The sequence below is a fragment of the Neolamprologus brichardi genome, chromosome 8, assembly GCF_056152115.1.
Source record: "Neolamprologus brichardi isolate AB-2024 chromosome 8, ASM5615211v1, whole genome shotgun sequence".
Taxonomy (NCBI): Eukaryota; Metazoa; Chordata; class Actinopteri; order Cichliformes; family Cichlidae; genus Neolamprologus; species Neolamprologus brichardi.
The window spans coordinates 7,298,114-7,323,280 of NC_142111.1; the positions used below are offsets into that span (position 1 = coordinate 7,298,114).

Consider the following 25,167-nt stretch of genomic DNA (forward strand, 5'->3'; position numbering starts at 1 on the left):
GTTAAATTATCAACTCCAGACAGATTTGGTGTTTAACACTAAATCAGAGTTAACGTACCAACTCTCCAAAAAGAGTTAAATTAACACTCTCTGGTGTGGACCCATATAGACACTTTAATAGTGTTGAAATCAAATCTGACAGTGTTAATTTGGACATGCTGGATTTGCTGTGTAGTTTATTTGAAGGCTTCTCTACAAATCCACTGCAAAAACTAAAGGCACAGCATTGACAAAATGTTTACTATGCTAACATGAAACAGTATGCACAGCAAGCAAAAAACAACATTCTATGGTAGTAAATTCATTGTTGGCTGCAAGCTACAAAAAAAATATTATAGAATAGTCTTTGAGTTTGCAGAGGTTTTCATTAACAATTCAAATCTACTTAAAGTCTTTTGCAATCAGCTCAAATGTATCAACTAATAACACGTTAAAAGCATGTAAGACGCCTGTGCATAGGGTGGCAGTTGTTGCTTAGCAGTCTTAATCAAATAAAATACAGTCCAGCAAGATTTGCAAGTAAATTCTGACTTCCAATATAAATAATGCATGAATAACAAATACAGCTTAAAGTGGTAATAGGCAAGTTTTTTGCTTTATCTCATCATTAGGAAGTACTATAACTATAACTAGGGCGCCATCTATGTTGAGATCGGGACCTTTTTGCCTCACACTCTGCTTGGTGCTGGGTCCACTTTCCAGTGAAATAAATGGTCAGGACCAAACCCTCACAGGACAGTGTTTTTATTTATCTCGGTGGCTATTTGGATCTCCTGCAGGTGTGATATATCACGGAGGATAAGCTCATAACAGGTGTAACACTAAAATCAACAAATATAACCAGCTAGAGGAGGCAGAAAGCCTCTTCCACTGATGCAGAGAAGGTTCACAAAATGATATTTAGTTGCCATTATTTCTTTCAGATCAATAAGTAACAAACACTGTCTACTTACAGCTGAGTCACGCTAAAGTAAAGTCACACTAAAGGTTTTCTGGTAAGAGACAACCGGTCCCCAAACCACTACCATCTTACTTGGATTGACTGCATTAACTCTTAAAGAGAATGGTGAGGGTTTGAAAATAATTGATATACACTCAGACTTCCAACACCCTGCAATCAATCTGAGTTCGTATTCGCTGATGAGTGCAACTGCAACGCTTCTTTTTGCAATTCAGAACTCAACTGGTTGTATTCTGATTGTGTGTATGTAAAAGGATGCTTGTATAACACGTATTGCAGGTAAAGTGCCATCCTGCAGTAACTAAATCACCATTTGTGGAGGAATTTCTGAATTTTCTGTTTTTTCTGGCTGAATTGTAAGTATTACATGTGAATTTCTGTGTATGTAGATGACAATAGGTTTGTAGCAGTCGGCAACAGATTTGTGATTTTTGCCCGTTAGTCACAGTTAATCGTCATGTTATCATAAACAGATTCCACATAATTGCCAAACTGACCTGCAAACTGAAACTGACTCCAATTCTTTGCTATTTTATTGCTGTCTTGATGCATCAAAGTCACTTTAAAGGCTGCAACTAACAGCAAGTGGTCGCATACCTGGTACCTGTCTTTGAAACACACATTTCAAATCAACAAGAATGCAAGCTTGTTATGCATAGTCGCAATAATTTGTCTCCAAACTGACTTCCAGTAGTTACATCATGTTGCTGGACATTTAAGTTCTTGATCAGTTATTTGCTGTAAGAATTCAGTCTAGTGAACGTTGGAAATGGCAAAGTGCAACAGGCTTGTTGATTCTTCCATCTTTGAAATAGTTTGACTTTTTAAGTGCAACTGATTTGTTGATATACTGACATAAGAAGGGTGTAAACAAGAATACTGCAGCTTGTGGTTCAGAGGATCAAATGAGAACAGCAGTATGAATCCTGCAAAGCAACAGACAACTTCAACCAGACACTCACCATTCACTCGCACGCAGACTTAAAGTACCTGTATCCTGTATATGTCTGGCTGGCATAATCTTTCACTTTGTCTCTCACTTCTGTTATTTCCTATGCATTCAGACACTCTACAGCACGCGCACACACACACACACACACACACACACATTCTCATCTCCACCCACAGCCTCGTTCTCATGTCTTTCCAAATGAACTAAATCTAAACTGGTTAATTATGAGATTCATCGCTGTTAGCACCTGTTAAGTAATTAATGCCAATCACTGCCTTCTGGGGAGGAAAATTATCCTCCATAAAAACATGGTTTAGCTAGCTTCACTCTGTCTTTCTCTCTCTCCCCCCTCTCTCTGGCTTCCATCTTCCTTTCTCTCTCCCCTGCTTATTACCTCCATCAACTTGTGTGCCCTGTGCCTGCTGTTACTAAATCATCCCAGAAAAATAAATAAGCGCCGCTATAAACAAATGTTGCCGCAGTGGCCACGCTCGTGGATAAAGCAGTCGAGGAATTCCATCAAACACAGATGGGTAGACAGTGTGGGAGTGTGGACGTGGTGATGGAGAAACCTGAGATGTTCATTGGCAAATGCAATCAGAAAAAGATAAATAATTCATGACAGAGCTGATGCTGAGATGGTAATGGTGGTAGCCAGACTGGTGGTTGGAAAAGCAGGCCGGTAGTCTCCGGACTGTATATTGATATTCAAACCAATAGTATTCTATAAAACTTTAAGACATGCTGCAAATTTAATCATAAGGCAACCACTTGGTATGAAAACCTCCACTCCTGGGTCGCTGCGGCTGTACAGCCAGAGCCAATGAAGGAGGCTTCAGTATGTCTTTGAGCTTCTTTTTAGAACTAATGCATATGTGGCAGGCTGCAGATGTGTACTGCGCAGCATGTTTTTTAAGATAATTACGACTGTCATTGCAAACAGCTATTAATTTGAGTCCAGTTTTATTTATATAGCAGCAAGTCATAATGTACACGGGCAGCTCTGATAGGCCATCTCCTGCATTTTGCTTTGTTTCTTTATCTCATTTTTGTGGACTGCCTCACAACCTATTTGTTTGTAAGGTTTATAACAACACTAAAATGTATACAGTGAAAGAAAAATTGTAAATTATAGCTGCAGCCAACTAGCTAATTGAGCTAATATTAGCTGAGCTGTTTGCCCGCTCTGGCTGATTTGCTTATAAATTACAGTCATAATTGATCTTTAATGGAATTTGTGGTACAAGGCTGCAGTTTAAGCTAACAGGTGCCACGGCATGGTTCTTAGAGCTTATCACATACATGTAATAACAAAGATGAATTTTTATTTTTATGTTACAAAAGATGAAGCTAGGATGAGTTATGGTTAGCTAGTTATGGCCGGGTTTAATTTCCCCAAATCTTATGAAATAAACATAAAAACAATTTGACGGTTTTCCATTTCTTTATTTTTGATTACATTTTGAAGAGCTTTTTTAGACTGAAGTTATGTGGATGAAAGATTGAAGTGCTAAGTTATTAGCTAAACCCATCATGCTACGTTAGCAAGCTACAGTAATAAACTGTAGGGGCAAACATATATGCTAATTGGTGCAAATAATGGACTGATAATATACTAAAATCTACTGATATTGACACCCTTTTGGAAACAGACAAACGTGCCACCTAAAGAAACTGTACTCTTTATGACTATGACATTGGCTTCATTTTTCAGCTCCGAAGGTTGCTCCTTAGCCTACCCGAGACTGGCTTACAAACAGTGGGGACAGAATCAACTATAAATGAGGTTGTAGCATTTTTATTACTTTTGCATGTTTTCTTTTGCTTGTCGGTAGAGACAGATGATTCAGTCTTAAGTAATTAGCTCACAAGCTATGGCTTGTATTTATTCAAGCACATACCACAAGCTCATTGCTCTGTTTCAGCAAGTCCTCCAACTAAACAATCATATTGTTTGTTGGGCCATTGGGACTACAGTTTAGAGCACCAAACCTAATTAGTTAGGGAGAGGAAAAACATCGTGTTTTGGATTAAATTGAGATATTTTGATGACATTACACCCATATTACAGACTCAATTTTCTTACTGGGGGACAGTTTAAACCTAAATCTAAAGCTGAGAACCACAAGATCACGTTTTATATGCACTTGTTCTCACAGTTGCTTAGTTTGTTGATGTTAAAAACTAGCTAAAGGTCATAATAATTCTTGTAGAAATGGTCAAAGAGATAAATAAATAAATTTAAAAAGCAATGTAATTTAGCAAAGTACCAGGAAATAGATACTCTGGGTCAAGGGATGCCCTCATACATAAATCTAATCTGTTGTGAGGGCACTGTAGCATTGAATGACTTATACATCATTTATGGCTTTCTTCTTCTTCTTATAGCATGGTAGGGCCCTGTGGAACAAGCTACACAATCAGAGAGGGGGAGAGGATGAGAAAGGAAGAAGTATGATATGAGGAAAGAGGAAGTAGCTGGTGGCGGGAATGTATTGAGGGAGCAGATTAAAATCGATACAAACATACAGCTGGAGTCCGTGACTCAGGTACAGCTAGATGAAATTCAATACGATGCTGAAACAACATGACGCACAGACAGGCAGAAGAGTGAAATGTCTAGGTTCACCCAAACTACAAAGAGCGTAAAGCCGCACTAACACACCCAGCATTCACGTGTGCCCTTTGACAACAAAAAGAGAAAATGGGAAAAATCAGAGCTAAGAACGGTCTTTCTTTCAGTACTTTTTAGTGTTTCCATCCTGTGACGATTGGCTAATTTCTACATTTGCCACTTTCCGTGATAACAACTTAATTTGTCTCGCTATCGCAGATAATAAAGCTTGTTTTCTTGAATCAATAACAAATTATTCAGTTATCACATGAAAACAAAAGGTTGTTACTTTTTATTTTTCTGTTTCTCCATCATCGTGTATCGTGCGTGAAATCTAAGTTATTAGTGGTGATTCATACATGAGGGTGAATCATTACTAATTCACTTTAACAGCGATGCCAGTATGCATGTCTCCTCGCCAAGATTGCTTTTCCTTCTCACCTTAGTAACATTTCACTAATGCATGAAAACAAAGCTGTACCAACTTTTACTGTGAGAGTAGATTAATTGAACGGTATTCTACTACTTTTATTAATTAAATCAAATGCCACTCTCTCACTGCTTCCGATACCTCCGTGCTTTGCAAAGAAACCTCTGGGTGCTTTTATCCATTTTTCTTATTGCCTTATTTTTGTATTATTTTAACTACTGTCAGATAATAATAAAAGGTGCTTTTTAAATGTTGCATGTGTCCTTTCTGATCACAGAAAAAGTATTCATGTGTGGCACTGATGGCAATGATTTAAAGGTAGGAATTTTGGAAGGATTTGGGACAAACATTCTTGGTTAAACTTTCTTCTAGTCTTAACACATTTGCCTTAATTGCGCTTGCACAGCTTTTCCGTACGATGGTAAATTATTACCAACATTTCAGGTGTAACCACTTTAAGTTTTCCTTCTAAATAATGCGGTTAGATAATCTAGGCTCGCGCCATATCCACAAATGTTATCACAGTATCTCCATTGAAAGTTAATGCAAGAATATTAGCTTTCTAAATTGAGTTTCACTATATTTCTTACGTAAAGTCCTTTTTTGTATGCAGGTTTCATAGTTAATATTTCGCATCTCTAGCCATGCAAAAGCTGCTGGGCAATTTTATGAATTCTTTTATTAATCTGGGATTTCGGTTGAAGTCAAGAATGGCTGCGCTTGCAGTTTTTTTAATGCCTTTACCTTGAGATAAGTAAGCATGTTTTCTAATGAAATTGGGTTAATTTATTTAGACTTGTTTTCTTGAGGTAACAATCCCAACAGGATCATTGCATTGAATTCCCCTGCAACCAAGTTGCAACCACTGATGATGCAAGTAACAGGGGCTATTGCTGAATGATATTACATTAAAATGTATATTACTGGGTAATAAGATACAGAAACTGGGGGCAATAATGTAGAAATAAAGCTCAGGCACATGTGATACTATAGTAATAGTATAGCAATATATTAATAACAAAATGATAACTTGCTAGCAGTAAAATCATATATCTGTGCATTAGTATGTTTAGAGACTGATTTGTGGTATTAACATAATATTAAGTTACTTTTGCTTTAACATGTTGTGACATTGTTACTATATGATAATGATGGAATTAAATCAATCCCCTGCGTTGTCAGGTTTGCAAAATGAAAAACTACCTGCTTCTATCCATCCATCCATTTGCTTATCCTTTTCAGGGACACAGGGGACACTGGAGCCTATCCCAGCGGTCACAGGGTGAGAGGTGGGGTACACCCTAGACAGATCGCCAGTCTGTCACAGGGCTAACACACAGAGACAAACAACCATTCGCACTCACATTCACACCTATGGGCAATTTAGATTAATCAATTAACCTATTCCCACTAACTGCATGTCTTTGGAATGTGGGAGGAAGCCGGAGTACCCGGGAAGAACCCACACAAACACGAACATGCAAACTCCACACAGAAAGACCCCGGCCTGATGGTGGAATTGAACTCAGGACCTTCTTGCTGTACGGCAACAGTGCTAACAGTGCTCAATCACCCAGGTAAGGAATCGCCAGGACGTTTGTTCTGTCCAACTGTTTGTAGTGGGAGAAATGTTTTGTCCCTTGCATGAGAGATGAAACGTTAAGGAATCAGATTTGCCAGATGGATTTTCAATCCACCAGCAATCAGGATCATATAAGTTTTTGTAACTGTTCCTCAGAGTTAAGAGTTTTTATTTGATACAAAATTGTTACATTTTAAGTCCCTCCTTCCTGTCCCTGTATCACTAATAGGAAAGTCTTTGCAGGTTTTCTCCTAATGTTATAGAGGCTGTAAAAGTCAAAGCTGGATTGACTTGATATTAGGGCTGCCACGATTAGTCGACTATCAAAATTGTCGATGACTAATTTAACAGTTGATGCATCGTTTGAAGCTTTGTAAGATCCCAAAAGACGCAATAATAAGTAGTAGGATTTAAGAGTGTAATAATGGACTGAAACAGAAGAAGTCCAGACGCTTTTCTTTGCAAGCTTCTTTGAAACAGAAGATGGCAGCACTGCATGTACAAGGATGCCAGCTGCCATTAAACCCTGAAGAAGAAGAAGAAGAAGAAGAAGCAGTGTCCGGTATCATAGCTGTGTCCACATTTAGGAACCGCATCCTCCTGTATCCGCATTTGTAGGCCGCTTACAGCAACATGATGAAGACTGTCCAAAACTTTGTGGCCCAACCTATCCCAGAATTCATAGCGCGGCCCAGCTCAGTTTCCAACAATGGAGGCAGCTAGTTAGTTTTAATATTACTCTTATTATTCTTTCTGGGTCACAAAATAAACGTTTAGCATATTTTCAGGCGAGAATGTAGCTGTGTAAACATATCTGCTCAGTTTATGAAGACACCACATATTTTCAAAAGCGCTCCGACGTTCTCGGAGACGTCTGTTACCCACCAACTCGATAGCTAGCGGGGTTAAACATGATATATAAGTCGCTTAGATAAAAACTTTATTGTTTGCCTTTTTTCAGTATTTTATTTGTTCCTGAGAAAATCGGTTTGACTGAGATTAAAGTTATAGTTTTTACTCAGCTGAATAAACGTCAAGCAGACAGCTGATTATTAGAAGTGTGAGATGCTCGAGAATATACTCCGGTGTCCCGTTATATTTTAGATAGCAAGGAGTTTATTAAACTTCATCGAAACAATCTGGAAATTTCATTAAAATTTAATAAACTATTATCTTGTCTTTATTTTTAGTTAGCACATACCTTAAACACTTAAAGCTGTAAGCTAATGATAGTTATATAAGAGCAGATGCTGCTGGTGCAATAAGTTGTACGTTTTACGTTCAGTGGATGCATGATCTGATTAGTTGACTAATCGCAAAAATAATCGGTGACTAGTCGACTATCAAAATAATCGTTTGTGGCAGCCGTACTTGATATGTATGCATGCAAAGAAAGATATTGTCCTTGCAAAATGCAAACTGTGACAACTCACAATTACAACTTGTATTTATTCAATAAAGGATAGTCCTGCTCTGTTTACCCTTTTTCTTTCCACACCTCTCAAAGTAGATTATTTTTCCTTATTTCGAAAGTATTTATAAAGTGGTATAGTTATTTTTCCAAGTAAACAAGATTTCCTTGGGTTGCTAACTTCACTCTTCTTTTCAAGGAGACCTTTTCAAAATTTGATGATGTCAAATAATTCACTCAAAGCTCTCAAAGTCATCCCCCCAGACAAAAGGTGTACCCTGGTAACATTGTATGTAGTCTGCAACAGTGTACATTTCCTTCATCAGAAGGTCATGTTATGTTACGATAGCAGCAGCCCAGAATAAGAAACTTTTTTTTTTTCACTTTTAGCCATCCTAATTTACTAAACCTTCCTGACTGTGACAATTATAACAGATGTCAGAATGTAACAGTAAAAAAGCACCAAATTAATCACATAAGCCCCTGAACAAAGTTCATTTTGTATAGTTTTAAAGAGTTCATATGCAGGAAAACACTGTATTTTCTAGTTTGCCAGTTTGCTGGGATAGGCTCCAGCTCCCCCGCGACCCTGAAAGGGTACACGGAAGAAGATGGATGGATTGCGGGATGGATGGATAGTATGCCTATTTCAAAAGGTTGCTAAGTAACCAATGGATGCCCCCCATCCACCCAACACTTCAGCTATTACTTCAGACAGAAAATTAACCCCTATGTGTTACCAATATGATTGTTATTATCACAGTTTTCTCACTGACCACCAGTGAGGGAGCCCTCAACATCTACCTGCAAGCTATAAAAGTCTGATAAACCCTTTGCAGTGACATCAATACTGTTTGTTCACACTTGACATGAAACCAAATGGCCAGTGCGAAAGCAAATGGGGACTTCGACCAAATCAGGAGTCAATGAATGTCAAAACGCCGAAGCTACATTGCCACAACAGAGAAATGTTGCCATTGTGTTCTTGGAGGTGAAGTGCAGTAGGGAGCTTTGTCTGAATCCTATCTGCTCTGTGTCTTTCCGCTTTCATACCAGGCAAGGCTTAAAAAGATCGATGGTCTCAGATATAGATTTCCTCACACGTCAGCTGTCAACTACAGTCTTGCTGTCTTTTTTTCCCACATTCATTCTTTTCTCATCTTCGCTTCTGCTCTTGCATTCTTCTCCTCTCGTTTTTGTTCTCTTACTTTATTTGTCTCTTTCTGCTCAATCTTTCACACTTGTGCAGCTACTCTCAGGCTCTGCATATCAGAAAAAGAGGAAAGAAAGCACTTTCAGATCCCCTCTGCTTCCATTTCCCAAGATTCCTTGGGAGGACTGATTCAATCGCTGCCTGTTGGTGAGGTTGACAGTGACATCTAAGGTGCGTCTCCCTCTAGATTCCTCTCCTTTATGCTTCTGTCACATCTCTCCACTCACTGCAGAACTTTGTGCAATTTCCATATCTGTATAGTAAAAAAGTACCTTTCTTGTGAAATTGGAGATAATTATCCTATGTGGAAAGACATGCAAACTTCTACGATTAGGTTGTCGGGCAGACACTCAAGGAAAGTATTACATTTGCATGCAGTTCATTTCTACTCATGACAGAACTAAATATAAACTGAATACTTGATCACAGGAAGGCTGGAGTATATTAGACATTACTGGGCTGCCACTTAAATCAGTGTGCTCACTGATTTTCCAATACGATAAGGCATGTTGGGATTATAAAGCTCATTAAGTTGCTTTGTGTGCAGACACAGTGTCATGCCTGTGATCTGAATCTGACGAGAAGATGCTGAAATGGTCCATTTGCAAATATGTATGAGACAAATCACAGCGGCCAATGAAAATGAAGGAAAACAATCCAAATGTAAGTGTTAGATATACAGATCTACCAAACGACCAAAGACTGTTGTGGGAAAGAAGGAATCCAAACTATCAGCTTTGAAACTGATATTGCACATGATGATCATAGCATGTGTTCAGGTAGTTCAGGGGTGGGCAACTCCAGGCCTCGAGGGCCGGTGTCCTGCAGGTTTTAGATGTGTCCTTGATCCAACACAGCTGATTCAAATGGCTAAATCACCTCCTCAGCATGTCTTGAAGTTCTCCAGAGGCCTGACAATGAACTAATCATTTGATTCAGGTGTGTTGACCCAGGGTGGTATCTAAAACCTGCACTCGAGGCCTGGAGTTGACTACCCCTGAGCTAGTTCATCCAGTCAAGCCAGACCACATCAGCTGACATCTCTACACATTCAAGTCACTAATCTCATACAAGGCTACATCATTACAGCTGTTCATCCAGTCCATCGTTGCTGCTGCATCTGCAAGCTGCTGTGCAACCCACCTCATCCCAGCTCCTCATCATCATACTGTTTTTAGGTCAATTCCCCTTCCACACCTAAACAATAATGAGTTATTTAGCTGTATTTAACTATACTGTGGTTGAAATAAGAGTGTTTTTTTAAGATGCATGCAGACCAACATAGGATAGGTACATCATACTGCAAGCATTTTCTTGGGATGCTTGAATATCCAATTTTATAGCACTCTAAAATATTCTTTTAATGCCGAAGTGCTGCAATCCAGCATAACAGTTAATGCTTTTTCCTCTTCGAGGATAAACTTTTAGTTGATTGAAAGCCTTAGTAGTAGTATAATGCATTCAATCAGTGTGCTCTCCTTGACTCTTTTCTGTGACACTGAGGTGATTCTGACTGTGTTTCTCCAACAGCGCCAGTCTGGGCAAAATAAATAAAGACAACATCTGACCTTTTTCTGAAAGAAAAAGCTTCTAAAAACAGTTTGATCTCCAGGTTTAAGTCCTTCAAGGAAGGAGAGCTGTTGTTCAGCTGTGGACTCCAATATTTCACAAGACAAAAAAACCACTGATGTGGTGTAACAATCGGAACATATTTATCAGGGGTTGCCAACGCTGATGGATATACCGTAAAGTGGTTCAGACATCGACAAACCTCTGCCGCTCTCTGGTAGATTTTTTGTAGAAAATACACACAGAAGCAACACCAGGAGTAGAAAAGAAACTTGTTTCTACAACCAGCTACTGCCATAAAAGACAAGTAATGCCAAAAGAAAAGGCAACAGTGGCCGGAAGCCGAGCGAGGCTGAGAGCAGGGCGATTGCGGCGATCAGAAGGGTAGAAAACAAAACTCCTTCTCTGTTTTTGTGAGGCGTTCCAGGCTGGTAATTTGCAAGCAGGCAGACAGGCACAGGATCTGTCGGACTGAGAGCCCAGCATCGTGACGCATTTTGCCCAGCCACATGTCCCCTATCCATGGGCCAGTGCCCAGCAGGATGGGTGGGGGGGTGGTGGGGGCTGTAAGCTTGTCCATGAGTTTGTGTGTGTTACTGTTGCTTGTGTGTCCATATGTGTGTATGAGGATGGGAGGGTTTACAGCGTGAAGTTTGCCAATGTGGCCTAACCTCCTTGGGCTAGGTTGGTGAGCGAGCCAGACCATACTGATGCCTGCGGGCGAAAGAGAGAGACAGAGGTAGAGCTAGCTTCCCTGAGACCGCAACCCTGAGTTTGAACGGTGTTTTTGGATGGTGGGGGCCACAAATGTGCTATCAGCAAGAGCCTTCCCTGCCTGTGACGCTGGTGGCATCAGTCAGCCAGCCAAGCAAATGTGCTGCCTGCCCCTGGGCCATGTGAAAACTCAGGCATGTGAAACTGAGGCCTGGAACAGAATTAGTGTGTGTGTGTGTGGAGGCTCTGCGTGTGTGGGCGCCTTTTGGTTTCCATATGCATGTGTGTATATAAGAAAGAAAAAAAGAGCCTCCGGTACTTTGGGGACATGGAAAGTGATCTGTTGCTTTGGCCGGTTCATGGAAACAGACTGTTCTCTTTCAAAGCCAAGACTTTCATGGTACATACACAGAAAGAAGTGAATGGCCAGTTCCTACAATACTGTAAATATTCTCTGACATACTTCAGTGGTACCAACCTTTTTTTTTTATTTGTATTTTTTTCAGATGAACCACACTAAACTTCCTTTTAAGAGTACTCTGACTGCACTAATTATAATCATAACCAAGCAATAATCAAGATTTTAAATTCAGTGTTCTTTTAATCACTTCAAGTCTAACGTGTCCTTTTGCCTAACTGAATAACTCTGTATAAGTTAGCGATCAGAAGGTTCTACAAGTCTGTCGATAAATGTAAAATCCATTCCTGAATCACAGTTTGGCCAAGATTTATAAAATACAACCCAAAATAAGCGAATGAGCCAATAAACTCAGTGTTTACAAACTGAAACCCATATTCCCAAGGACCTCAACAGGACTGCACAACTATGGTGGTAGATTTCAGATAGAATGCAGGTTATTCTTAACTTCTGCATTGTTTTCATTTTTCCAGCCCTGAAGCTACATCCATGTTTTATGTCTGTGGTCAGAACTGGAGTCTGCAATGTTGGTGAGAGTTTAGGTAGATCTAAAACTATCAACAGTGCTAGAAGTGGTCCAGAGGTGCAGAATGAAGACTCGTGTTTTCTGTTTTAGGCCATGTCCACACTAATAGGTTTTTGTTTGAAAACACATCTTTTTCTCTCAGTTTTGGCCTTATGTCCACACTGAGACGACGTTTTTGGTCAAGGAAAACGTAGCTTTTTTGAAAACGCTCTCCAAAGCGGATACATTTGAAAACTGCGTTTTTGCGTCGCAGTGTGGACAGCGTAACCGCAGGCTTTTGGACACGATGACGCATTTTTTTGACAGCCCTATTAAATATTAATATCAGCTTGTACACGCTCCACATACAGAGGCATAAATTCCAGGGGGGTTAGGGGGGTTATGACTCCCCCAATAATCAGACCCAGCCAATATAACCCCCTCAATAAAATTATGAATTATCTTGCATAAACAGGCTGTTGATTTTCTTTACTTGTTTCAGGTATTACCAGCAAAATAGCTGCATGTTTAATCATTATTTAGACAGAGATCTTGACCCCCCCAATGTTCAGCACAAGTTACACCCATGTCCACATAGCTTTTCTTTAAATTCTTTAATTCTCACTCGCTTTTGCAACTTTGTACTTTTCTGTTACTCGCAGCAACAACTCCACCTCATTGTCAGTCCATTTAGAGAACTCGGTACTTTTCCTTGACATTTTGCCCCGTTTCAAAGAGCCAGAAAGTAAATAATCGGCAGACAGAAATGACACAGGTTGAATCGTCTTACGTTTCAGGCATGCGTAATACAGGAACTTAAGCGTTTTCAGTCGTTTCAGTGTGGATGAACAACTGTTCGGAAATGACTGAAAACGATAGTGTGGACACGGAGCGTTTTTAGACAAAAACGCTGTTTTCAAATTTACCCGTATTAGTGCAGACGTAGCCTTACTTAAGTAAAGTTGCAGTACTTATACTTTAGTAAAGAATGTCTATAGTTTTGCCATCTCTGCCGATCACACCCAGTAGCCGGTTTAGATACGGGCGACACGGGCGGTTGCCCGGGGCTGCATCGTGGTGGGGGGCGGCATCACGGGCATCGGCAAAAAAAAAAAAAAAAAAAAAATGCTCGTACTCATGCTGCCCCGACGTCATGCCAGCGCATATTGGGAATGTCACAGGCACCGATCGGTTTTCTATCACCCATTTGCTGGGTGTAAGGGCGCCCTCCGTTTGCGAGGTGCGCCTGCTGCTTGCGGCACTGGGTGGAGAGGGCGGGGCTGCGGGGGATACTGTGGCTGGCTGGAGCAGCATCTAATAACCAACTCGCCAAATAAAACAAAAATAAAAACAAACCAACAAACAGAAAAACATCAGACATTATGATACAGACTTATAATTTGCACGATGTTTTTTCGAAATTCTATACACGAAAAGTGAGCGTGAGAGCCCTCGGTGCGCCTGCTCACTGCTGAAGTCAAAGTAAACTTTATTGCCATCTCCGCTACATACAGTCCAGTATATAGAGAGACGAGACGACGAGGCTCCAGTTACAGCAGTGCAAGTAAACAAACAATAAAAATAAGAAGAGTAAGAAAATAAATATACACTTTAGGACCAGGGGTAAAGGGATCAATAACAATTTAAAATTTACAGTTTGATGATTTAAAGTCTCACACACAACCCGTCGAAAGGGGGCCGGCTGCTTCCAAATAGAGCACATTTTATTCATAATGTTGTAAATCCAAGCCCATTATGTATTCATGATTTGAATCCTGGGTTGTGCAAAATCCCAGAAATAAACCCTAGACAAAGTGAATGTGTGAACTAAGGTGTAGGTGTGTTCGATCATGTTGTGGTGATCCTTGGGTTGAGGGATGGGTGTTCATACTGGAGTGCAAAGATGGACAAGAAAAGTTCAAAGCCGTCAGGTCCTCAGTTTAGAAAAAAGAGAAAAGAAGAGGAGGAGAAACGAGCAAAAGATACAGGTGTGCTATTGGATAATGGCAGGTCATCCTGAAACAATCAGAATCAGAATACTTTATTAATCCCTAAGGAAATTTTGTGGGTTACAGTTGTTCCGAGAAGAAATGGTAAAAATAGCAACAGTAACAGACTAAACTCCAAACAATACATTATGTTACAGATTTTAATATTAATTAGTCATTGTCAATTGTTGATTTGTCCTGTTCTCAATGTATGACGAATTATGACGGCTGTTTGGTAGCCGTTTGTTTACTATGCATACTCTCTCTCTCTTCATATGTGTGTGTGTGTGTAGCTTTATGTTAATGTCCTTAATATGTTTTGTCTGTATGTGTGTGTGTGTGTATGTGTGTGTGTGTGTGTCTGGGGGGGCGCCAGAGGGGGTGTTCGCCCAGGGCGCCAAACAGGCTAGGACCGCCACTGATCACACCTCGTATGAGCGAAATGACGTATGTTTCAATGGTGGCACCTCTACCGAGACAGCGTAGAGACAAAACGGGCATCAATCAACCCTGAGACTTTGAAAAGGGAGATCTGAATTTAAATTTGTGTAAGGATGCTGATTTGAAAACACAATTCTCTCTTATTTATTTGGATTATTGCTTGTGGGGTTTAGGTTAGGTTAGCTTTTTTCTTTTATAAAATATATTTTCTTTCATTGTTTTTTTTGCAATAAAGAAGATTAGAGCTCTATTGTTTTTACTACAACAGTAGCAACAGTGGTAGAAACTGTAGACTAAGAAAAACGATGAAAATGGCAGCAGATTACAGAGGATTTTACTCAGCGTAACACAGTTAACATGTTGGAGGGGGGGGCCTAAACAGACTTGTAATTCCACCATGTGGTACAGCTTGCTTCACAGTAAATCTGACAGACCTTAAGCTTGTTATTTTTACAAAGAACAGAGCGATCTTCTCAGTAGCTTCACTACTTGCAGTCGAGATACACGCACTGATTAAAGCATCCCTTCAAACTTAAAAAAAAAGGAAGTTTGGAAACTGTTTACACCTATCCTATCCTGGTGAATAATGAACTCAAATCAATCCAACTGAAAATAATCCTAATATTTGCAAAAGGTTTGACTGATTCATTCGAAGAGTTGATTGGGAAGAGTCAGTGTAGCAGTTAATTAGAAACCAGCGAAAACCACCTGTTCAAACAGGCAGCCTGGAAGCCTGTCTGAATATCCCACGGCCGCCCGCGAGTGCTGTATCATCACAGACAATCTCGTGTAAATGAGAGAGAAATAGACGGATGGACGCAATATCCCTCATCGCACTCGCTGCTGGGCCGCAGCTGACCACAGGTTATGACATACAGCGCCACATGCAAATACAGGACGTGTGACGAACACGCGAGTGAGCGCAGACATGAACATGCGCGCACCCGCAAACACACAGGCGCAGACATAATTACCTGTCAAATGCAAGATGTGACTTCCTGAGAGTAAATGAACTGATTAAAATTCGCAAAGAGGGATGGGTTTTGGAGGGTGGTGGGTGTTCGGCTGATTAGACGTTAAGATATTCTCCATCCCTCGCTCCATTTTTAAATTTGCTTTTTATTATATCACACCACAATGAACGGGGATGGGTGGCATGAATTAAAACACTCTCACTGCCTATCAAAACGCTGCTTTTGCTTTCTTCTCTCTGCAGAACGAGCGCTCGCTCCAATTACCGTCCCCAAAAGAAGCTTGTGCTCGGTAAAGAGAAGTGTGATACAGCTTAGGGTTAACCGGCTACTTCTTTAGGATTTCATAAAAGAAGTTAAAAATACACTTTCTTCTCTGCATTGCATATCTTCTCAGTTTCTAAAACCCTTTCTGCCTTTATTCTCCTTCCAGCCCCAGTCTCCCTCCTCAGTCAGTGTTGACACCTTTTTGTCTGGCCTCCCTCTGAGTCAGTGTCTACTGTTTGGTCGATGCTTGCTGCCTTTGAGACACCCCACCACCCCCAAGTCCTAATAAGCAGAAGTCTAATGGTGTCCCAGGGCTGCTGAGGGGCCTCACATTAAGATAATTAGGCAGAGAGAGGGTGCAGAAATGAGGCCCTGGAGAGGAAGAGGAGGAGACACTTGTGCACTTTCTGAGAATCTGAGCTCTCTCTGCTTCTGGTTTGTTGGTCTCTGTAACCTTATTAAACCCCATAGCAAGGCTGCAAATGAGGTTTTCAAACCACCTAAATCACACTTCATGCAAGGTATCATGAAGAGACTTGTCTTATGTGACAGCCAGCAAAAGAGGAGCTGTGCCAAAGATTGCAGACATTTGTGCCTTATCATTACTCTATGAGTCATCCATAAACCCGAGTGGCAAACGGCACACATGAGTGATGAATCCAAATGGGCCTGAAGATGCAGCTCTGCTGATTACCATGTGACACAGCATTAGGGTTTGACTAGCTAATTTGATTTCTTCAAACGTGTTGAGATTTATAGCGCTAAAGAGGACAAAAATAGCTAAATGCAAAAAATCACACAGGGCATGTTTGTCCTCACATGTAGGTGACTCAGATGTAAACAGATGTTTCCAAGCTTTAATTTCCTGGGTAGAAACAACTGTCAGCACAGTGACAGCTGCTTACGCTAAAGAGACAGGATGATATCGGGAATCTCAGATCTATGTACTAAATATAAAACTAAAGCTAGGAGACAGTTAGCAGCTTGGCCCAGAGAGTAAAGAATCCACTACAACCAGAGCTTGTTAAACAATACTTTTATATATAAAATATACTTAATTTTAGCAACACAAAAATGAAATAGCTTATTTGTGCACTATAATTTGTTGTCGACTGCAGAAGGATAGAGCACGCACATAGCTACCTAGCGATACCTAGCTAATTAGCAATAGCATATTTTGTAAAAATGTAGCTTGCTCCTTTTTTAAAAGTTGTTTGGTTTGTTTGTGTGTTTGGTTTTTGTTGCTTTTGAGATTTTTTTTATGAGTTTAATTAAGTTATAAGTTCATAAAAGTTAGTTTAATGTTCACAGAAAGTGTTATCCATCCATCCTTTTTCTGCTGCTCACACAGGTCTGGATGCGAAAGGCAAACCTCCCTCTCCCCAGCCAGCTGAGAGATATAATCTCTCTCCAGCGTGTTCTGGTTCTGTCCCAAGGCTTCCTCTGGGTGGGACATGCTCAGAACAGCTCACCCAGGCGGTGCGCCCCTGACGGCCAGAACGTCGACCGCTCTTCACCTCAACAGACAGGTACAGCATCCTTATACTTAAACTCCTCCACTTGGGGCAGGACCTTGTTCTTAGAGTGGCCACTCCACCCTTTTCTGACTGAGAACCATAGCCTCAGACTTGGAGGTGCTAATTCTCATTCCAAGCAACACACTTGGTCAAAAACTACCTCAGTGCGAGTTAGAAGTCCGCACTTGATAAAGCTGACTAGACCACTTCATCCATGAAGGATTCACCAAATCTGACACCCTCCACAGCTCAGTTCCTACCATAAAAATAGAATCAGTGACAAAGTTCAGCCCCTGCGATGTCCAACACCTCCAACACATTGCAGAGTCTTTTTTTGGAAACAGGAAAACAAGTCCATCTTCAAACTGAAATAAGTTAAAAAGCATATTGTCAAAAAAAACAGGTAACTCCTTATTTAATTGTACGTATAAAAATATCCTCTAAACTTGCTTCTGCGAGTATGACAGAGCAAAGTCAAGTTAAAAATGGGACAAATTTTTACTCAGTGGTTTGGATCAAAGAGAACTAACTGCAGATGTAGTGGAAGCTTTCCTGTCACTCCATCCGGCTATGAGCCTAAAAGACAAACTCGGGGATGGAACCTCGACTGCGCTTTTCCCGCCTGTTTGAACACAAGGACAGAAGCTGAGCTTCAAACGGAGCCCAAGCTGGAGTGACGCCTCACAGATAACTACCTACAGCTCTGTCATTTTCTTTTTCACAGCCTCTCTTTGCTTGTTTCTACGGCCTGCACGTAGGTTCACTAGCTGAGGCTCTGCTTTCGGATCTGGCACTCTGCAATCAGATGTGACATGCTGAAGGCTCGGATGACAGCTGCGAAGACAAGGTCACACAGTCACCTACTTTTAACGAAGGATACGTACGACTCCTCTTGACAGACTTGTGCAGCGCTTGAAAAACACATTTATATGCTGCCTGCATACACACTGTCCGCCTGCGCGCACCTTCATTCACTCACACACAAACTCGTACACACACTCACAGTCACAACGCGGAGCCGGAGCATTTTGCAGATGGGGGTCTTTTCTCGTGCCTGTGCAATCTCAGAAGCAATTACCTATTAAAATTTCATCCTTCCCATCTCAGAATGTTTAGGAAAAGATTATAACTACTGGGAAGGTAATTAAGCCAGCAAATGGGGAGCTGCATTGTGAATACTGCGAGATATGTATGTTGTGTTTGTGTGTGAGTGTGTGCTTTATCTTAATAATACCAACAGTGATGCCCACCTGAAGCTCTTGAGTGTGGTATCCCAAATGACAAGAGAAAGAAGTCACCAGGATCGCTGCTGTTTTACGGTAAAACTTCACAACTAACGTCTTCATTACGTGGAACAGCAAAGGTCGCAACTATGTAAAATGTAGACAACATGGCCAGTAGCTGGCTCTGTCATTCATCAGTGATCTTTGCCTTTGTACGTCTGGATGTTGCCACTGAGATCATTTGACTCGTCGCACGCTCAATCGTCCAGGTAAGGAAATCTGTTCATGTAGACAGCAGGATTTCATGTTCAGTAGGAGGAAACACAACAAAAAGATGAATAGGTCCCTTTTTATGGTTTTCTCCTCTTTCTTGTCCTTACTTTCCCCTCTTTTTTCCTCATCCCTCCCTTCTTTGTCTCTTTGATGCTAAAAGAGGAGCCTTTTAAGGATTCAAACAAAGTCTCCATTTTTTGGGGTTTTTTGCGGGGGGATGAAAAAAAAGTGAACAAACCTGCCCATCTAGGTAATTTATAGGTTGGTGGGTTCTGGTTCAAGAAGCAACCTCAATCTCCATTTTTAATATGCAGGATTGGGGGTGGACATAATAAACAGAAAGCCCGGACTTGTGTGTTGCTGATTGATTCTGGGTGTTTCACACTTGTGTGGGATATTCCTCTGTCAACAAATAGACTGAACCTTATAAATGATACAGCAGCGGCGGTCATCGATGATTCCTTCACAGACAACTGGCATTCTGGCTGTCACACAGGAAAAAGGAATTTCTCTTCTGTTAAATAAACAAAGGAGACCTGCCAGACCAGGTTCAATCATGCCATTAATAGGGCAATCTGGCCATAAGCTATAATCAATAAGTGCTTTTGCACTAAAATAGATTTTCCAGCACAATCTTTCGCTATATTTGAGCAGACTCGCTTCATGTGCACAGAGTGCATGACATTCCCTTTAACCCGAGTACTTATCTTTACATTGCAATTACCACTCTCTTCAGTCTTCCTCTTCTTCTTCTCCTTCTTCCCCCCATCTGTCCTTCACATTCACAGTGACACTTGTAATGATAAATCGCCTTGGCCTTTTTCAGTCTATTTATCTTCTGTTAATCATTTAAATAAGAATAACACGTTGAGTAAATCCATACCTAATTCACCTCCATTCCTGTAACCCTAATAAATCGACTGCAATTCTTACGGAAGTTTGAGGGAGGGGTCCGTAAACCAATCAGGTGGTTGTCGTGTGTAGGGGGGTGGATCCTGGCAGATCGTGGAGGTTAATAACATTCCACATGATTACCCACAAGCCAGAGGATTAGAAGGTTAAGGGGAGCGGGTTCCACATTGCAAATAATAATCGCTATTTCACAGCCGTGTCCTCCTGGCCACTTAGGTGATAGGCCACCCAGCTATCTCTTCTCTCCCACAGTGTGGACAGAGAGGAAAAAAAGGACTCCAGTGGACCCTGACACCTACTGAAAGCGTTATTCATCTCTTTTCATGGAAGCCCTTTTAGGACTCCCACCTCCCTCCCCCGAAAAACGACCCTTTTCTTTTTAAATAAAGAAATCAATGCAACCTTCTTTTTTTTAAATTCTTTCTCCACACATTTTTCTATGAGATGTGTTCTCATCACGATGTTGATGGCATCTGTGGGTGTAGCGCTTCACGCTGAGTGGGGTTATGTCACCCTGTCGTTGCAGGATTGCGCATTTATCTCATTCTCCCAAACAGATGCATGCATTCGCACCCCCTGACCGCTGCCTTTGATGCGGACGTCCTGATTCGTTAGCAGTCATTTGTAACCGTGACGTGTCACGCGTTTAAAGATGTAAAGAGAAAGGAGTGAATTAGGAATGTATGGATACTGCTGTCTCTGTGTTCAATAATAATCAAGCACCGTTTTATCTTAAACAACTCATAGTACCGCATCACCCCAATAGAGCTCTTCTCTCTCAGTGTGCTGGTTTACTTGTGGTCCCTAGAGTATTAGAAAGTAGAACGGGAGGCAGGCCTCTCTTATGTAGGACCAGCTTCCCGAACCCAATCTGGGAGCTGGTTCCACAGCTCCCAGATTGGGTTCGGGAAATAGACACCCTCTCCACTTTTAAGATTGGACTTGAAACTACTGTCTTTTTTGATAAAGCTTCTAGTTACGGCTGACTCGATTGACTCTGCACCCTCTCTTAGTCCTGCTGCAACAGGTTTAGGCTGCTAGAGGAGGCTCCTTTTTTACTTTTGTAAGAACTTTAGAAATCAAGTGTAAATGTCAAATTTGATGGAATAAATTGTCTTTCTGGACTCACAAAAGTATGGAGATGCACGCAAATGCACAAAAAGGCAAGGCTTCTGGATGTGTGAGGATTTCAGCTTCCAGTCAGTTATAATGCTACAAGGTGTCATTCGCGTATAACTAGATAATAAGAATGAGGCAGAGGGAACTCTGTGTCACTCTGTGTCTCTGTGCTGAATACCAGACTAGATTTGTTATTTTGTTTTGGCATAAAAAGGTGACGCAATTTTTAAGTGAGCCCAAATGCTGTGTGCTGTCCCTGTATGTGTTATATGTCATCTACTGTACTCTCTGCCCTGCATGCATTTATGTACGTATGTGCGGGTTTTGTGCACATTCATCTCTTTGATCTTCGATGTTCTAAAAGCAAATAAGCGTGATACTGTAGCAGCCCACGGGACACAGAAGAAATAGATGGCATTCATACGCTTTGTATTATACCCTCCCCACACACACACACACACACACACACATATGTAAACAGACAACCACCACCACTTCCTCTTACACACACACTCCCACTTGCCTCTTTCTCTCATTATATCATGTGGGCATGAACCAAAATAAAACGGTGAATAACGGCTGAAAAGACAGGGAGGTATTCTCTTTCTAGGCTGTTATGAAATGGATGGATATCTGGCCAGTGTGAGATAAAACAAAAGCCAGTGCTGTCATTTGAAACAAAAACAAAAAACACAGAAGAAGCCCTGCAGGGATGTGCGTTTTCTCTCAACGTTTATGGTCGTGTCTTTTTTCTTTTTTCTTTTTTTTTTTAATGGATTTTCCGACTCTGCACCATCGGCCAGATACGAGGCTGCGACGACCCACTTGATCCCAAACTCTCACATCCTTCCATCACTCCGAATGACTTCGCAGAGGCTCTCTGACACCAACCGGCATCCACTCAATCTCGCTTTAAATAAGCAGCTTTTTTATATTAAAAAAAGAGAGAAGTATTTGCTGACACGCATACGCACCCCACCCACACCTCCATATGCTGCTTTAACTTATACACACAGTTCACAACAACCAATAATGAGCTATCCAGAACTGCCAGAAGAAAAAAAGAGAAAAAAAACTCACGGATGTTTGTGGCCCTGGCGACATAGTGCTGCGAATGCATCCCTAGGGCCTCTTCCCCGCGATACTGCTCACCTGGACACCCGCCCTGCAGCACATTGGCGACGACCCTGTCAGACAGAGAGATGGATGAGGAGTGCAGACATGAGGAACTGTGCATGACATGGCTAATTGAATTATTCAGTTAGGCTGTACCGGTGCACACTGTCGTTTCAGCTGCACCTCACATTATGAGGTGCAGCTGACCAGAAAAATTAGTTTCCACGATGAATGGAAAAGATTTCCTTTCAGTTGTTCCCTTTTATTTATTTATTTATTGTTACTGTAATTATTGCACATACACTCACACCTACTGAATTGCAACACTATGAAGGTGTAAAAACAAGCAAATGATCTCCGGTCAAGAGTGATACACAATGGAGTGCAATGCCACCTTACTCTACTGAAAGACACCCCTCCGCCCCTCACATGAGAGGAGAGCAGCTCATAATGTTACGCTGTGCCACAACAGATGGATAGACTGGAGTGGAAGGAATATGCGGTATCAGTTCCTGTTCATAAAGACTCTTAATAACAGGAGATGCGATACATTGCTCTTGTTGCCCGGAAACCACGTGTGTGAAGTGTAACGTGCACAAGTTCATCTATGATGTTTTACGGCACGGAGGGGTGACAAATTAAAGGAAAATTTAGACTGAGTGTGATGCCAAGGCCACCACGTGAAGCCAAAATAGCTTCGATGTTCTTTTTGCATGTTGGCCTTGGCTTGCTCTTCGCTCTCCAAGTCTTTGCTCTAGACCAAAATGAGCTAGCCTGTAATTTGTGGACAACATTGGTCTGGCTTCTCGACACTTAGTTAGACTTTGCTATGACTAGATCACAACCTAAGACACATCATTTTGATACTCAGTGACCCAAACCTGTAGAAGAGCACTCTTATCGGGATGAAAGGGGTTTGTCATAAGACAAAGGTGGTCAACTTTGCAGTAAGTCTTTCCACTAAAGTGAGACAAGGAGACCCCCACCCTAATGAAGAGGTCAAGGGTTTGAGTTTTTCCTTTAATTTAATTTCATAAATTTATATGTGTTGTGTGTGGTGGTGGTGGTGGTGGTGGGGTGCTCTGTTAAGACGACAAGCACACGTCCACACGTTGCGCGCTCCAGATCATTGCGCGCGTAGGCTACTACTGCAAGTCTCTTTGTAAACAAGCGCACCGAGAGAATCGGGCAGAGAGGGAGGGAGGGAGGAAGAGGGAGATAGACACACACAGATAGAAGAGAGAGAGAGAGAGAGAGAGAGAGAGAGAGAGAGAAACCAAGAAAGAAAGAGACCCACCTATACATATTCTCTCTCTGGGGTCGGTGCGCCTTTTCCAGCCCCAGCTTGGTGAAAATCCCCACAAGAGCCATAATCGCCACTACTCCACAAATGACGTAAACTATTAAGTTCGTCTTGTCTTTGGTGCTGTCGTGAGGCTTGTTCGTTTTCTTGTAGGGTGTCTGCCCGCTCTTCATCCACATAGGGGTGTCATAATTTGTACAGGTTTCCTGGTCGAGCCGCGACTCCTTGATGGAGCAGCAGAAGCGGAAGCCACAGGTACCGCAGCAGTACAAATACACGCCCGTTTTGCAGATGAACGGCGGGTCATACTGGCCCATCACGTCGTAGTAACCCCGACACTTTTCCTCCGTGTGCGGGGTCTGCTCGGACACGCTCTCCTCCGGCGTGGAGCCGTTCGAGGTGGCGATCATTACGAATCCCCCGAGCGCTCCTGGAATCCCGCCAGCCTTGCACACGAGAGCCATAAGTTTGAGCAACAAGAAGCAGGGGAGAAAGTGTTTCCCTCTCATTGTGCTCTCTCCTCCGTTCAACTTCGCGCGGAAACGAAAAGACCTGAAGAGAGGGGACAGGGCGCACGGTCATGATATGCCGAAAAGTCCAGAAATATCCGCGCTGATGAACATCTTTGCTCGCGTATCTTTATCCACAAACAAACGCGCGGAATAAGAAGAACAAACAAAACAAAAAACCCTATGTGGATTAAACTTGACTTAACTGAACTCCTCTCCAGCGAGCGCGCATTTAGACGCCTTTCCCAAAAGGTTTTTGTCTTTTTTATCAGGCTCAGATTTTGCGTTTTCGGGAGTGCATCACTCCACTCCTCTGTCTGTGCGCACTTACGCACGGGAGTAGGCAGAGACACAAGCCACACCGAGGATGAGAGCGCAGTGAGCGAATAGAAGAGCCGAGGGTGGGAGAGCCTGGTGCACACACACACACAAACGGAGAGGAGGAGGGGGAGGGAGTGAGATTGCAAGGGCTGACTCCGAGGGAGAGAGAGAGAGAGAAAGAGCCTTTATTGTGAAATATTATGATAAAAGCGTCTATGCACATCACTATTACGCTCTGCGAGGAAAGTCGTGGGAGCCCCATTTTTTTAATACTTCCAGTCGTAGGTTGCCATTGTTGGAGAAATCGTGAAATCACAAGTAGCTTAATGTGTTACAATAGGCAGCGGCTGGCAGAGCTTCTAAGAACAGGTGATACATTTTGAAACAACAAAAACAAAAAACCACACAACACCTATAGATCCCAGGGGACATCTATAGGAGACAGCAATCTGGCCCATCAAGACCATAACCAAGAGACACAACCCCGTAACGAGTGATATTCCACCACAGGCAAATGTCTCACTCTTGTGGTTTTTGCCAAAGGTGCTCGGAATAGAAAAATATAAAATTATATTTTTTTTAAAAAGAAAAATGTACGTATTTGTCTGCCTCGGAGCACAATCCTCACAATTTGTATCAATAAACCAGGCGAAACAAGAGAAATCTGAGAATTTGCTTCGGGAAAAGGGAAAATTCAATAATTTACCAAAAAACAGAGATCCCCCCCCCCCCCTCCAAAAAAACAAACAAACAAACAAACAAACAAACAAAAAACAACACAAAACAAAAATAAAGTTATGAATGTTTTGGCTTGTAGGGATATTAATCCACCCGGAGT

At 41.6% G+C, this 25,167-nt stretch overlaps 1 protein-coding gene across 1 annotated transcript in view; it reads right to left on the reverse strand.

The window, feature by feature from the left end:
* The window catches only part of shisa9a (shisa family member 9a), a 71,957-nt gene extending 47,582 nt beyond the window's left edge, over nt 1-24,375 (reverse strand). Inside the window, exons 1-2 of the mRNA XM_006800892.2 lie at nt 23,494-24,375; nt 22,161-22,267 (exon numbers count right to left, since the gene is read on the reverse strand). Coding sequence (XP_006800955.2) covers nt 22,161-22,267; nt 23,494-24,008 — 622 coding nt within the window. The 5' untranslated portion in view covers nt 24,009-24,375. The remainder of the gene's footprint in view (nt 1-22,160; nt 22,268-23,493) is intronic.
* Nucleotides 24,376-25,167: the final 792 nt, after the last annotated feature.